This window comes from Aegilops tauschii, chromosome 2 (genome assembly GCF_002575655.3).
Source record: "Aegilops tauschii subsp. strangulata cultivar AL8/78 chromosome 2, Aet v6.0, whole genome shotgun sequence".
NCBI lineage: Eukaryota > Viridiplantae > Streptophyta > Magnoliopsida > Poales > Poaceae > Aegilops > Aegilops tauschii.
The window spans coordinates 70,548,758-70,564,263 of NC_053036.3; the positions used below are offsets into that span (position 1 = coordinate 70,548,758).

The following is a 15,506-nucleotide window of genomic DNA, read 5'->3' on the forward strand; positions in this document are numbered from 1 at the left end:
AGACCCCAACGCGGTACGAATGGGACATTGATTTTCAAACCGGGGGACGACACTGTAGGGGTGGTTCCTGTACCTCCGAGAGGCATGAATGGAGGCTCCCGGGCTGTTGGCTGTAACTGCGACAGTACTGGGGACGGTACTAATTAGGGATGCAGTCGTGTACTGTTACTAGTTGGGAACAGCGGGTTCTTCATGTACGTGAGACAAAGCAGCACCGGCGTACAGTGCGTACGTACGACGTGTGCTCTTCAACGTGTACACGGCCCCGGCAAAAGAGAAAAATGACATCCTTTTCTGAAGAACGCAGAACGAAGTTGTGCGATGTATTTCGTTTTCTGAACATCTGCACATCACTATAGACATGTACGAGTAGCACGGAAGAAAAAAAAGACAGGTATATACAGAGCTCTCTCTCTCTCCTGTCTCCACTTTACGCCGCTTCACGTCGAAATCGGATGTTCTCCTACTTTGTACTTCCTCCATTTTTATTTACTCTGCATGTTAGGTTTGACTGAAGTCAAAATTCATAAAATTTGATCAAATTTATTGAAAAAATATGAATATTTACAAAAGCAAATATATATGATGTGAAAGCGTATTCAATAATGAAACTAATGATATTGATTTATTATTGTATATATTAATATTTCTGTTTATAAGCTTTGTCAAAGTTTACAAAGTTTGACTTTGATCAAACCTAATATGTGGAGTAAATAAAAACGGAAGGAGTATCTCTCGATCTCCCTGGCCGTTCCTCCCACGAGCGGCACTGCGGCGGCGCAGGAGTCAATCAGCTCCAGCGGCCGCTGGTCGATCCTAACGGAATCTAGCTGGCTCGCGGTCGCGGCAGTGTGGTGTGGGTGCGCCGCATGCACTGTGCAGGCGTGTAGCGCGTAGTTTAGGGGGTGTTCGGTTCAGGGACTTTTTAGTCCCAGAGACTAGAAAAAGTCCTTAGAAACCAAACGGGAGGGACTTTTTTTACAGGGACTAGAAAAAAACTCTACTAGAAAGTCTTTTTTATTAGTCCCTGGGACTAGAAAAAGTCCCAGAACAACCAAACACCCCTTTAGAATCGACGAGTAATAAAACAATTGTGCCGCCGTCCGATGGATCCCCGGGAGCCGGAGGATGGCATGGCTGCCCGGACCGCGGCTTTGACTGACTGACACGGACGGACGCCGCCGCGCCGTCTCGTGATCTCGTCCGCATGCGCCCCCGTGCACCTTCTCGGGGGGGCGGGGCGCCGCAGGCTCGCCCGATCCGTCCAAGCGGAACGACACGCGCGCGCGCGCCTGGGGCCGGGCGCCGTTCCGCACGCAGTTTGACCGCTCCGCTCGCTCGCCACAGCAGAATCCCGTACGGGGTATACTTCTACGTACTCCTACGTACTAGTACGTACACGCCTCGCCGCGGCTCTGTCCCGGACCTGACGCGCGGGCGGGGCGGCCGAGAGGGCGCATCAGCGGGCGAGCGGGCCGGCCGGCCGGCGGCGAGAAACATCACGGAGGGGAATTGATGGCGCGCAGGTGGGCTTGTCAGAGCGCGCTCTGGCGCGCGCGCTCGTGGCAGAGCCCGCATCGATTGCGGCATGGGGTTTGTTCTCTAGCGTGTGGCTCTTGCGGGAGGGCCTGTACTCAACGGTACCACCACCACCCCTGCGAGCCCTGCAGCAGATGCGTACTACGTATGCGTGATGAAACCTTTCATCCCATGCATGATGAGGATCTAGCTATAGGTGCTACAGCGCCAGCGGCCGCCCGTGATCCGTCCATCGAGAGGGACAAGCCTGGCAGGCGCCTTCAATGCCGATGGACGGCATGGCAGAGCGCGCGCAGAGGCCGACTGGCGGGCCGATGCGAGCATTGACGCCGCTCCCTTCTCTTCCGCGACTGTGTTTGTTCGTTCGTCTAAATCGTGTCTGATTTTTTACGTACTAGTGCACGGGTATGAATGATGATCGGCGAGCGTTCCTGCTACGTGCCTGTCCATTTCTAGCTGCCTTAATTCAAGTGTTTTATGGGGAATTTTCTTGCCTTAACAAACCTGATGGAACTGAACCAAAATTCCCGGCCGTGTCCCGGACACCACCCCACAGTGGGCTTTCTTGTACAGTGTTGCCAACAGCTTGATGATGAGCAATTATGTTAGGTTTGACACGGCAGGGAAGATCCATCTTTTCTCGTTAGATTAGATCCGGGGCTGGTCAGACCGATCCGCGCTGACAAGACTTTGATGCATTGTACTGCACGACGTTGTTGCTCTCCCAAGCAATTAATTGCAGTGCTACGTACTTAGATCTGGAGTACTGTACTAGTAATAGTGTGCATGTGGGTCGTGTGGTCTATAATCACGGATTAGATCGATTCATCTCGGAATCATTCCTTCCACCTCTGCTACCGCATGTGGATGTGGATGCACAGCACAGAAGGATACGATATATATGCCCCCAAGTCGATCGTAGCCATGAGCATACGGTTTGACCAGTGAACATGCCTCCTCCTTTACTTCCTAGTATCAAATGTTGCACATAGGAAGGCTACGGGTGAAGCAGGCCCGAATCCTGACTCCTGAGCCCGTGCATGTGCGAGCAATTGACCCGTACTCAAGTTTTGATGCCAAAAGTACTACAGTAAATAGTACCACGCGGGGTGGCCAGCCCAAGCATAATGCAAATATGCAATGATCAGAGCACGCATCAGCAGGGCAGGCGGCTGATGAGTGAGTGAGGAGAGATCTCATTCTCATTCTCACCTCGAGAGGACGTGATTGGCAAACGGCAACGGCTTCATTACACCGAGGGAAAAGAGGCCGTGCAGTGCAAAGCTGACATGGAGCTGAAAGCGCAGCCTCGTCTCAATGAAGAAAGCAAAAGGAGACTATATCTTTGCTGAATGCTGATGGGCCTACTCATTTGTTCAGGGACTCTCATCTTTCGCTCCTCCGGTCTTAGCCAGCCCGGAAGCAATCGGCAGTAGTAGTACTTTATTAACATTGACATGGAATGATGAAGGGCATGATTGCCGGGGTTGAAAGTTTGTGGCCTTGGGCAAAGATTTTTTTTTTTTTTTTTGAGAAATGGACAAAGCGAAATATGATGACGGGCGAGCGCTTTGGGCCAGGAGGGGTCGAAACCGGACCGGTGGCACAAAAGAAGCTTCCGCACCGGGGAAGGCCGTCGGCCCAGTTGGCGTAACATGACCAAGGACGCAGGCCCAATCACTCAAGAAAAAAAATAGTACAAGTTTGTGCAGCTTGCGTACTGAAACAGCAAGCATAAATAAATTCTTAAAAAAAAGTAAGCATAAATAAATAGTACCACCATTAACTTGGGAGCTCCGGCCAACAATCATACAGAAGTACTCCCTCCGTAAACTAATATAAGAGTGTTTAGATAACTACTTTAGTGATCTAAACGCTCTTATATTAGCTTACAGAGGGAGTACATACAGTCATACAGAGAGTAGCGAAAAACTGGCGAATACTTCATTCACTCTGCTTTTTAGGGCTTGGGTGATGATAATACAAGGAATGCGCTAATAAGCAGTAGTTCTCTGAATATAAAAGGGCGAGCAGCAGAAAATACTCTCTTATCCCAGCAAGCAGCAGGCTGGTACGATCAGACCGGAGAAATGTAGCTCTCCTAGGCCCTACCTGCATGCAAAGATGCACACAAGTTCAGATTAGTTGGTATGTCCGACGAAATGACCGAGCTGTTTGTTTCTCGCTGCCGATAACCATATACAAGGGGGCTGCTTCAACTTTCAGCACACAAATGCTTGTGAGACTGAGTTCTAGCCAAGGATTTCCTTTTTGTTTCTGTGCAATAGGTCAGGCTGTGTTCCAGACAAGCTTTCCACTACGCAAATGTTGATAATTATTCTTAGTCTGAAAATTCTACCAGCACAAATTTAACTTGGCAGCTTCAGAGCTACACAATGCATGCGGTTTAGAGATGATCTTCCTTTTCGGTGCCCATCAAGCCAGCATATATACTTGCTACCATTTTTACCTGAAAGCTCTTACACGGTCCACTCGGGATCCCGGGGGCTGAAGAAGGAAGCGGTGACCTTGGAGTTGAGCAGCTTCAGCGCGAGGCCGGACTCGATGCACCTCGGGGTCTTGTACTGGTTGATGGAGCTGCCCTGGCTGACCAGCAGATCCATCAGAGCATCAAACGCGCCGGCCTCAACCACCCGTATCTCCAGCGGGCCTACCGACTTGTCGTGCGCCCTGCAGCGCCTGTAGATGTAGTCGAGCGACTCCTCAACAGAGATGCAGCAGCTCTCGAGGAGCTGAGGGTCGAGGGGCTTCACACCTTCGCAGGTGGACTTGATCTCCCAGAAGAGCACATAGTGGCCAGGGACAGTGGAAGTGTCTGGGTAGCTGGTGTACTCCAGGAGGATGTGGTTTCTGTCCTCCAGGATCTTCTTGGCACGCGTGACGCTGTTGTGGAGATCCTCCTCGTTGGTCTTGTCGGTGTCAATGCTGAGGATCACGTTTCTCCGGCAGATGAATTTGAACTGCGGCACACGGTTGTAGAAGCCTGTGACCTGAAGCACATCGCCAACCCTATACCTGTAAAGACCTGGACCAAAACATACAACTTCAGAGCTCTTGACAAATATGCACATGTAATCTTGTTTCATATCCCTTGCTACCAGCCTGTCGCTAACATTTATCGTTCCGGCATCCATCAGTTAACTGAATTTTTCTACTCTCTGATTTACAACGACAGAAGAGCTGCCAGTTTCTGATTTTCGATTCATAGCCATTGTTCCAGTTGTAGCTAACAAGGATTTTGAAGGCAAAGTATATGAACTTCAATAGGTATTATGTTCAGAAAAATGAGGTTTTGGCTGTACAGTGGTCAAATATCAAACTATACATACCTAAATTATGTTCAAATATATTCTGTAGCAAGAGTTGATGTTGGTTCTCAACCTACTACCTTACAGGAGTTTAGATAGCTCTGTTACGATTAGATATTTACAGGAGGCCTACTTACCAGAAAATGTGGTGACCACAAGCTCATAGTAGCATCCGACCTTGACATCCACCAGGCTGACAAGCTTGTCATTCCCCACCACCTCCTCATCATCCGTCACTCTGAGGCCATCCTCCAAAGGAATGAACTCAAAGTAGGCCATGTTTGGGAGGATGGTGTAAGACACGTCGGTTGGTTTGCACAGTGGCCTCAGATTGACACCAAAATAGCTCTCCGACGAGGCGTACATGGTGCATACCAAGGGAATCCTACCACCACTATAGAACTCCAGCATGGGGATGTATTGTGCCATTGTGCCTGTAAGAACAGCTTCGATGTACTTGACGTTAGGCCATAGCCTACCTAGAATCCCCTTCCATGGCCCATGGCCACAGATTTCCTCAAGCTCATCAGCGAGCTCCGGGTTGGGCAATGCGAGAAAGCCCTCCATGGCCAACCGGCACTCGGTGTTGGTGACATTGGAATTGAGTTTACCAATACGTATGTCATTGACAAGGTCACACCAGTGCTGCTCAAGAAAGCTGATAGACCGAAGGAACGCCGAGGCGAAGACTGCCCCAAGACGGAGGACATGCTGGCGTTCAACCAGGCCGCAGAGCAGCTGGCAGTACATGCTCTGCTGGCTGTCAGGGCAAAGGATGACCTCGTCAGGACTGGTGTAGTTGTTGTACAAGTCATGTTTGCGGTGCAGGAAATGAGGGCTTTTGTAATAGCTAGTGAGGACTGATCGAACTGGAATGCCAGAATTCGTCAGTGTTTCCGCTTTCACAAAGAGAAGATACATGGCCTTCCCCTCACCAAGGCCTGATACATACCTGCAGATTGAGCCAAGGAGTAAATTGTTGCTCACAAGGTAAAATTTGACAGCAGAACACACATGTGTAATGGCTTTGTTTATTTCCTTTGGAAGCAATTGACCACAAGAATTTCAGAAATGACAAAACTGCCCGCAATTAACAGTTAATATGCTATGATCCGCAAACGTTGGATAAGAAACAGAAGCTTACTTGTTCATTATCGGCATTAGCAGACTATAAAGGTAGGTTCGACGGTCAAGATCCTCGGAGATGGCTGGCATCAATCTTGGCTCACCCCGAGAAGTTCCGGAGCTATAAGTTAATAATGATTAAAAATCGAAGGCATGATCGTCATACAGATAGTATAACTTCAATTGATATAATCTACTATTGTATCAGGTATGCAGTTCAAAGAAGTGACAGGAAACATAATTTCATAAACTCCAGCTATCAGGGTAAATGACAATGGCATAGCCGAGGAAATAGCAAATCATTAGCATCAAGTACAATAGTCATTCAGCCTGTCCAGAGAGAATAATTCAAACTAACGCACTTCTAATGGGAGAAGACTAACTAAGTGAGTCGTGAGGTCTCATCCACATATAGATAGCCACCATAACAAAATATGGGAAGTTTCTTTCACCACAGAACCATACTCAAATACAAATAACTGGGCTTTCAGATGCGAGAACCACAATGCAAAATCACCAGTGCTCAGCATCTAACAGCAAGCCATGCTTGATGAATCAGTTCAGTCTCACAGATATACTCATGTCAAAGAATCGACAATGTATTTAATAATCCGAGGCATAATATCTTGCAATAAATGTTATATATAGATAGGATTTTGTATATTTTTAGAGATGGTTTCAAGAACACATAACATGGCTAAACACATCATCTTAGTTAACTTTTTTAAAAACAGAGCAGTGCCATGAACTTTGCGGGACTGTCAAATTTTGGAACCAAGTGAGGAATGGCACAATCTTATGTTCTCATTTGTTTACGTATCACTCCACATGAGTGCCCAAGAATTACAGACTACAACAGCATGCCTGTGACGTTTTATCTTGCCGGCGTGCCAAGTTAGCTCAGTTTGCCATTTGGAGCCTGGTACATGCTAAAAAAGCAACCAATTTACCAGACTAAGAAGCAGCAATAATATTTATTTTCTCCTATTAGTCCCATGATAACATAAGACACTTATGTCAAGTCCAAGAAGAAGCAGGGAATGATAAATTTCCAACAAAAATATATGCTGGTTCTTTCTATCTATAACATATATATGCAGAAAGCTTAGCTTATGAGAGCAACAGAACCAGAGGCTCACCTTCTCAGCAGTTCAACGATTCGGTCTCCAGATATAATGGAAGAATCCTCGCCAGTTGAGATCCTTGCGATGTACGGCTGGACCACATCATATGTCACTACTGGGACGTTTCTCTTGAAGGTGGATGTGTTTGTGGATCTATTCATGAATTTGCTCAAGTACTCACTAGCCTGGTTACTCTCAAGGATTTTTGTCAGTATAAGCTGTTGGGCTTCCTTGGCATTCACTGTCAGCATCTCGAGCTCTTGAAGAGCGTCGTTTCGCTTGCAGCCTAACTCATTATTGTCCATGATACAAGCAAAAGAAGGATCAGAAATGGACTTTAACTTGAAGAGGAGAGAAGGGCTCAAAGTAATATCTTCTGGAGCTTGTTTGCCCCTTATATAATGCGGTGTGCATGATCATGAGAAGCATATCTGCTTAATATGTCCACTTTACAAGAGAGATTCTTACCCAATTAGAAAGTGCAGCCCATCTGCCCATGTAAGATGATCCACTTACTATCTTTCTGGACATGACAGTATGTTTCAATATTTCTGGAACCCACAAATTATTGTTCTACTGAAAAATGTAACGCAAAACAATGAAAAGCTGAAATTTTATCAAGTTGTGTGCACTCCGATATCCATTACCTCATTTTTTCTTGTCACATGAAACTCCACCTGTTTACCATTATGCACCTTTTAAGAATTACATCTCATTTTTCCTTGACAAAACCATGTAAAGATATGTCAGCCTTGAAATACATCTAGAAAGCGATTAGAACATGTGTGACACATAGAGATTCGAAAAAAAAGTAGTATGCTTAATTAACCGGTATACATGATCGCATGGTTGCAAGTATTAAAAAATGTAGGCCAAAAAGGCTAGAAACAAGTTGAAGATCCCAAAAGCGATTAGAACATGTGTGACACATAGAGATTCAAAAACAAAAACAGTAGCATGCTTACTTAACAGGTATAAATGATAGCATGGTTGCAAATCTTATAAGATCTAGGCCAAAAAGGCTAGAAACAAGTTGAAGATCCTAGCAATGGTGCAAAAAATGTGCCCTCATATGGTCCATCTTTTTGTATGAAGTATGATCTGATACAAATTGAGAGGAGACCATATCTTAATTGTATAGGTGAGTTGTACCATGATGTCTCCTCATTTGTAGACATTCCACATAAATGCAAAGCTCTAACCTATATAGCTGGCTGTTTAACGATTAACATCGTCTGAGGGACAGGATAACCTGGTAGGAGTAGCACTGGATTGACTGACTCTGGCACTCTTACATACTCTTCCGGAGTAGAGAGTAGAGACCCTCTGCTTGTGCATAATACTGCAACTTGTTACCAGATCTATGCAAGAGTGGTGCAAAATATTAAGGTTCTCATCATCGTGAGCAGAAAGAGAAGAAAGAAAGCATTAAAAACAAACTTGATGCTTCCCCATGGGCCTAAGCATCATCGCAAAATATCTGTGGACCTTTTCAAGTGCACATGGAGAGACAAGGATAATCGGTTAACCAAGCTAAAGTTACCAATAATGCTCCTAAGAATACATATCATGTACAGCCATCATATAGGATCACACGCAACCAGGGGCAACCAAGCATCACAGTAAGGTGAGCAGCATCGAAGATAAGAGTACATTTTATCCACTTCTAAATTATACTGGAGAAATTGTATCAACATAGGAATGATTAATCTAGAATACAAAACACTATGAGGTCGAACTACATGCTTAACTTTGTTTTGTAATTTGCAGCACCATGAGTACTTGCAGGGGATCAAAACTAACTAGGTCCCAAGCTCGATTTAGCCAATATAACTTTTGGCCATAATCAAATACCAAATGCAATGCTACATGCATGCCAACTAGAAGCATCCAAGGATTAGTTGACAATAACAGGGCCAGATTGTTCTGAAAGATAAAGAAAGGTTACTGTTGATGTTGAATTGATGGATAATTCCCTTATCTATTTCTCTCAAATGGAGACCAAATTCTGCCCTACGGAAGCGAGAAATCCGTACCATACGTTAGCCTATTCCAAAAGATGACATAGACGGAATAAGCGCGTACGCAACAATTTGCAGGCATGGTGGCTGTTTGTGATATTCTCTAGTCAACTCAGGATAAAGGGTGTGCTTTCACAGCTTGCGGATGCTCGCCGCATATGGTGCACTGCCTATGGTGGTTTCTTGCTCCTCATCCATTAACTATGTACAGGAAAGGGGAAACATTGCACAGATTCTTTGCTAAAGTCGCAATGCTAAATAAGAAAAGTTAAGCTGTACGATCTCTTGTAACCTTGCCCTTGCCGTATAACCTCCCTACCTTCCCTGATCCTCGTCCCCGTGAGAGATCACCTCGCCTTCTCACTTGGCGAAAGAAAACTGACACAGGTGTCCTCTTGGAAGCAGCCAACCTGCATCCACCATGAACATAACAAGGACATGTGCAATAAATGAACTTGTACTCGACAGATGTAAGCCTTACATGATTATGGGGTTTTGTCATTCTATCGAACACCTGGTGGGCACGGCATTAAAGAAGAAGAAAGCAATCTTCATCCCAAAAGCAAAAAGGAGTAAATCTTTGCGTATATTTGTTCTCCGGAATAAATCGCTCAAGTCAACATCCTCCTAAAGCCCAGCACTTACAAAATATCTACATCTAATCTCCATGCCTCCAAAAGTTTTTCAACAAAAACAGCGCAGCTAAATCAGAAACAGTGACAGGAGGCACCCTGTGTTTACAAATCAATCAGAGATGTAATACTATGGAAAATATATATAATGCTTTAGAGATTAGATTAATCATGGATCCCACATTGCCACCATGAGGAAATGAGGGAGGCAAGAGAAGAGGGCACTTTCATGATGGAGGTGTGGGCATGCTTGGAGGGGATGCACTGTGCTTTTGAGAAATATACATGTTCACCTTTTGTGTTCCTTCTTTCCGTCAAGAACAACAGTAGGCGCCTGGACTGTCTCATGCTTGCTCTCTGCCCACTACCTGACCTAGGCCAGTAGCTTCTCTTTGGAGGATGATGGTGGATTGGTGCTTGGTGGGGGACATCAAGGAAGGAACTACACATCTTCCTATCCACTGCTAAGTAGGAGAGCACCTGCAGCTGCAACCTGGATTTTTTTGTGTGCGCCAATGGCTGGATCTTTCTTCAACAGCCCAACACACTTTTGTAACAAAAGGTAGGAGTGAGACTCTCTGCTTTGGGTGGATGGTGCTCACAACCTTGTGGTGCACAGTGTACTCAATGTCCCCAACAGTTATAGCAGCTTGCTTTGCTGCTGATACTTGGCTAAACACAACAAACCATCTAGAAACAAAATTATGTTAATTTTATCTACCGGGGGCTTATGATGTTCTAACGGGGTTTCTTTTGAGTTTTAAATGCAGTATGTAGTTTCCTGTGAGCCTTTTGTTCTTCAAATAGCTCATCAGACTACATCTCCCACAGTAACACACAATATGTTGCTTTTGCACATTTGCTTAAGATCCTATAAATAGGTAAAATTCATATGATTTTGCCAAACAAATATGTGGAATTATTCATATTTGGAATAAGCCACTGGTTGATGGCTAATGATGATTATAGTTAGATACGCGACAATCTTAACCATTTTTATGGATCTCCCCCATGTTTTTTCATCATGGTTTAGTTTGTAAAGAGGCTTCTAGAGCTGATGCCAATTAGAATCCGACACATTTAACAGCAAACAGCCCCTTCTCCAACTTATTAGAGAAAGCAAGCACAATAATCCAAGACAGCCATAAGAGCAGCGACTAAAATGCATTTCAGAATTCAGGTACATTGCCAGGAAGCATATTACACCAAGTCTGGTGTTTCCTCTTAGAAACATAGACCATTCATGGACAAAGATATAATGATTCTTCAAGCAAGGTTTCCATAAGCACTGCGTGCAGTCCACGGTTTTATCATAGACCATTCATAGGCAAAGCATAAACACCCATAACAGATTCCTGAGAAAAGGTTTAAAGCGGTTTCATAAATATCTATCCTAGCAAAATCTTCCTCACGGAACTCATCTACTGCTTGATCTCAGCCCTCTTCTGCTGCCAGAGCCTGTCCAAAGAACCATCGGCATCACCCTGCAAGGCAGATGGTGTAAGAACCAATGACAGAGTTGCAGCAACAATCATGTATGAATTAAGATCTCACCACCACTTAATCAAATCAGTCATTATCGTCGTACAGAGTAGCCGCAAGATACGGTAATAACCGATGCAAACAGAAAACTAATCTACAAGGATAGTAATACACCCTACGACCAGTCGAAAAAGAAAACGTTTCAGCCAGTCAAGTTACCAATACTCATGCGCAGCTGACCAAGTATATCTGTATATGTAATTCAGATGTTTAACAGGGTTCATCTAAACATCATAATTTTCAAATGCTTGATTTTATTTTTGGCATTTTGGTTCTGGAGAATCTCAAACTGTGTCACATATGTAACAAACGTATAACTGCAGATAAAAGAAGCTTGAAGCGAATTAGTGAATGAACCTTCAATTTGAGTGGGCACACAGTTTCATGCTACTGATCTAATAACAAAAACCATCTTCAATAACTATTAATACTAATTTACTGGAATCATGGAATGTTTTGCTGAGAAGAAAAATTACCGCTGAAATTCGAGGACTCAATGTGTACAGAATAGAGAATACTAAAGAGTTACTGGTTTGACCAATGCAAAGGACATCTTAAGAAACTACTGACAGCATGTCAATGTCATGATAAATATTATTCCAAACAGCTAGACAGGCAAAAAAAAGAAAACAACCCATTTCGTGAGAACAATCAGAACATGGAGAATCTGGATCACTCACACAGTGTGCTTTAAGACAAATAAATGGGGTCAGGATAGCAAGGGTAAAACACCTGGGCGCGGACGAATCCAGAGAGGGCAAACGTGGTGAAACTGCCATTATACAGTCCATTCGCATCCACATGCCCGATGTTGATCTGGACAGAGGCGTGGTCCTTGGCAGTTATGATCCTGTTGGTGGCAGAGCTGCAGGAACCAATACAAAGCAAGAATGAGCAAGGTTGCAATGCCACAGTACTGTAACCAAGACGACAATATATCAATACATACCACTTCCTTGGGACATAGAGGTCCACCATATCACCCACCTCGTTCTGCATAATGGGGACTGGAGGGATACTGGGACACTGCTGCAGGTCATCGAAGAAACACATTCATATTTAGCAGCGAGACTAGTTGCAAAGGACACTATGGTATAAAGATGATATATAACTATAAAAGCTAGTTCCATATATCAAACCCAGATACAAGGATGACTCTGAACTCTCCTGTGGTTTATTCCAAATAGCACAGCTGCTGTCAGCAGCAGGAAACTGTGCAACATAGCTTCGGAAATCAGACCACTAGCGGCCAAACCGGAAAATTTTCTGGTCCAATTACCATTGAAGAATGTTTTACTAAAAGGATAAAATAAGTTTTATCAGTCACGTTGATCAGTAGCCCGACCCTGCACCAGGCAAGCATAGTTTTTTGAATAAAAACCAGGCAAGCATAGTAGGAGCCATTGATCCAAAATAACTGGATTTGGCGTCTTTGTTGCCAAGGCATGGACAATTTTACATGAATGATAAAAGATGGATTAGATATTTAGCTAAATACACACACTGTAAAGAAATATAAGATCATTTAGATCACTAAAGTGCAATGCTTTAGAAAGCAGAACACCCACCTGAACCCATCCAATAAATTCAACCAAACACCCAACCAGCCTCCAATCCTCTAGGTTCTATACGAAGTAGTTATGATCAACGACCACACGCATTCTCAGTGAAATCAATCGCAACAAACAACTACCACTGGCACTAAACAATCGGAAATTATCTCATTATTAAAAATGTCTAAGAATTACAGCCATAAACCCTATCGCTTTTCTCTGGCATCCTCTGGGCATCGAACGGTAGTGCAATCGCAGCAGCCGAACCATACAGATCACGCGTAGACAATTCTAGCTGATGCTAATCGTATAAATGTAGGACACAAATCATCCCCAGATACAGGTCCGGCGATGACTCGACGGCAAATTAAGATGGGGCGAGATTGTCCAGCGCAAACAGTGGATGGATCTGGGGAGGATGGAATCGTGACGTACCTCGGCGGAGGGAGGAGACGGACGGGTGCGGCGGCGGCGACGGCGCGGTGATGGGCTGCGGAGAGGGATCAAGCGGTGGCCGGATTTGGATTTATACCAGGCATAAGCCCTAGGATTTTTTTTTTCCCAAGGTATGGGATTTCCACGGCCGTTACCCGGAAATTTGGGCCCAAGCCCAATGGGCCATCGTCATCGGGCCTTTTGTCGTTGCATGGACGATGGGTCTCGTACGCTCTTTTTCGCAAAAAAAAGCACATGTACGCTCCACGGCTAAGAAGTGCCCCGTCGGTAGGACATGTTACGATATGCTGGGAGCACAACTTAAACAGTGCAGGAGTATTCTATTTCGTTTTCGGAGTACAAGTTTTTTATCGCGTGAAGTACACATATATTATTTTGGAGAGTACAAGCTAATCTCGATGGCAATACAAGTTGCACCCGAAATATTTTCATAAAAAACTATGAACAATTAATCTAGTTTTGAAGATCTCGGTGTGAAAAACACAACAGTAAAAACAGTTCATAATTTAGACCTTCGGTTCAAAAGATATTCCATTTAAAAAGAACGCTAATAACGCCCACACGTGTGGCATACTAAACATCCGCTCACACACCGTATGTGGCGTAAGTAGGAGGCAGCCCACACGGGCCATGTGTGGGCGAACATTAGAATTGCCCACACGTGTGGGCGCAGCTACTTCGTGCCACACGCCCAACAAGTACTGCTCATCCCACCCCGCGCGTGTGACACGAAGCAAAAATGCCCACACGTCCTGGCGCAACTACGTTAGTTACCCGCGGGATGACGCTTTAGTTGCCATTCGGGATGGCAAATGTAGTTGTAAAAGCATGACAACTCTTTCTGTTTTGGTTAACTATAGTTGCCATATCTAATTTATGGTAGTTACCGCGTGCAATCATAGCATAGTTGCCATGTGTGCTTACCTAGTTGCCATGTATGGTTAATCATAATTGTCATGTGTGTTTACCTGGTTGTCACGTACGCGCAACTGCAGTTGCCATCTACCAACGAATCATAGTTGCCATGTGTGTTTACCTAGTTGCCGCATACGCGCAACTGCAGTTGCCAGCTCGCCGGTAGGCATAGATTGCCTGGCTAATCTCCATACGAACATCTTGATTTTAGACGGTACTTGGATATGCCAAATGTTGCTCCACTGTTTGCTTTCATGTTGGAAGTGCGAGGACCCCTCGACTTCATGCAGCCACGCCTCCGTGTGTAGCTTTGTCCTTAAGATCATACGATAGGTTGAACAGACATTGAAGTTTCCCCGAGTTTCTTCATACCATCCCCAGAAGTCTGCTACTCTGCATGTGCACAAGGGTATCTTGAAAATTTCCTGAGCATCAAAAGGAGTAAATAGAGAACAGACCAGACCGCTGTGGTGGTGTCAATGAGTTGCTTCACTAGTGTTGGCGGGTTTTGCACCAAGGAAGTAATTGGACGCTTAAAACTGTCCCTCGGGATCCAATTGTGCGCCTAGATGTCCGTTGTTTCTCCGTCTCCTATTCTTCTTATTAAGCCCCGCGTCAATACATCCCGGCCATCCAATATTGCCCTCCATAGCTGGGATGGATGCGGTCCCAACTCAGCATCAAGTAATGAGCATTCTGGAAAATACACTGATTTGAGGATCTTAGTGCTAAGTGATGATTCATCTGTCAGTGTCCTCCATGTCTATCGTGCCAATAAGGCCAGGTTGAAAATCTCTAAGTCTCGAAAACCAAGGCCACCCATGTGTTTCGGCATAGTCATAATGTCCCATGGCACCCAACTCGTTTTCCTTCTTCCTCGCTTGCTTCCCCACCAGAATTGTTGTATGATAGATGTGATGTTGTCGCATAGCCCCCTGATACGTCTCCAACGTATCTATAATTTTTGATTGTTCCATGCTGTTTTATTATCAATCTTGGATGTTTTATAATCATTTTATAGTTATTTTATATCCTTTTTTGCTACTAACCTATTGACATAGTGCCAAGTGCCAGTTGCTGTTTTCTGCATGTTTTTTACATCGCAGGAAATCAATATCAGACGGAGTCCAAATGCCACGAAACTTCGCGGAGAATTTTTATGGGCAAGAAGGAACACATTGGGCCCTGGCTGCTCCTGGGGGGTGCCCCGAGGGAGGCACAACCCACCAGGGCGCGCCAGGAGGCCTAGGCGCGCCTTGGTGGGTTGTGC

The 15,506-nt window shown here is 44.9% G+C and overlaps 2 protein-coding genes across 6 annotated transcripts; both read right to left on the bottom strand.

Annotated features, from left to right (window-relative positions):
* Window positions 1-3,301: 3,301 nt before the first annotated feature.
* Window positions 3,302-10,762, bottom strand: LOC109774229 (probable indole-3-acetic acid-amido synthetase GH3.11). 4 transcript variants are annotated; one of them, XM_073508007.1, is made up of 9 exons: window positions 10,064-10,740; window positions 9,458-9,548; window positions 7,765-8,478; window positions 7,586-7,668; window positions 7,133-7,403; window positions 6,013-6,114; window positions 5,006-5,820; window positions 4,010-4,585; window positions 3,302-3,651 (listed from the first exon to the last, which is right to left on the bottom strand). In XM_073508007.1, exons 5-8 carry the CDS (start codon window positions 7,366-7,368, stop codon window positions 4,020-4,022), a joined length of 1,719 nt encoding a protein of 572 aa, XP_073364108.1. In that variant the 5' UTR covers window positions 7,369-7,403; window positions 7,586-7,668; window positions 7,765-8,478; window positions 9,458-9,548; window positions 10,064-10,740; the 3' UTR covers window positions 3,302-3,651; window positions 4,010-4,019. The 4 variants fall into 4 exon arrangements, with proteins under 4 accessions (XP_073364108.1, XP_073364107.1, XP_040257564.1 ...); XM_073508006.1 differs by having other exon boundaries at window positions 7,765-10,740; XM_040401630.3 differs by having other exon boundaries at window positions 7,133-10,753.
* A 155-nt stretch (window positions 10,763-10,917) lies between these two features.
* Window positions 10,918-13,416, bottom strand: LOC109774232 (small ribosomal subunit protein eS21). 2 transcript variants are annotated; one of them, XM_020332941.4, is made up of 4 exons: window positions 13,301-13,416; window positions 12,262-12,341; window positions 12,045-12,177; window positions 10,918-11,254 (listed from the first exon to the last, which is right to left on the bottom strand). In XM_020332941.4, exons 2-4 carry the CDS (start codon window positions 12,309-12,311, stop codon window positions 11,192-11,194), a joined length of 246 nt encoding a protein of 81 aa, XP_020188530.1. In that variant the 5' UTR covers window positions 12,312-12,341; window positions 13,301-13,416; the 3' UTR covers window positions 10,918-11,191. The 2 variants fall into 2 exon arrangements, with proteins under 2 accessions (XP_020188530.1, XP_020188531.1); XM_020332942.4 differs by having other exon boundaries at window positions 12,262-12,338; window positions 13,301-13,406.
* Between the last annotated feature and the right edge of the window lie 2,090 nt (window positions 13,417-15,506).

Coding starts and splice junctions, on each gene's coding strand:
- LOC109774229 (XM_040401629.3), bottom strand. CDS start 7,422: ATGGACAATAATGAGTTAGGCTGCAAGCGAAACGACGCTCTTCAAGAG. Junction 6,115..7,132: donor ATCGTTGAACTGCTGAGAAG/GTGAGCCTCTGG, acceptor ATTAACTTATAG/CTCCGGAACTTCTCGGGGTG. Junction 5,821..6,012: donor CTAATGCCGATAATGAACAA/GTAAGCTTCTGT, acceptor CTCAATCTGCAG/GTATGTATCAGGCCTTGGTG.
- LOC109774232 (XM_020332941.4), bottom strand. CDS start 12,311: ATGCAGAACGAGGTGGGTGATATGGTGGACCTCTATGTCCCAAGGAAG. Junction 12,178..12,261: donor CTCTATGTCCCAAGGAAGTG/GTATGTATTGAT, acceptor TGGTTCCTGCAG/CTCTGCCACCAACAGGATCA. Junction 11,255..12,044: donor CTGGATTCGTCCGCGCCCAG/GTGTTTTACCCT, acceptor TCTGCCTTGCAG/GGTGATGCCGATGGTTCTTT.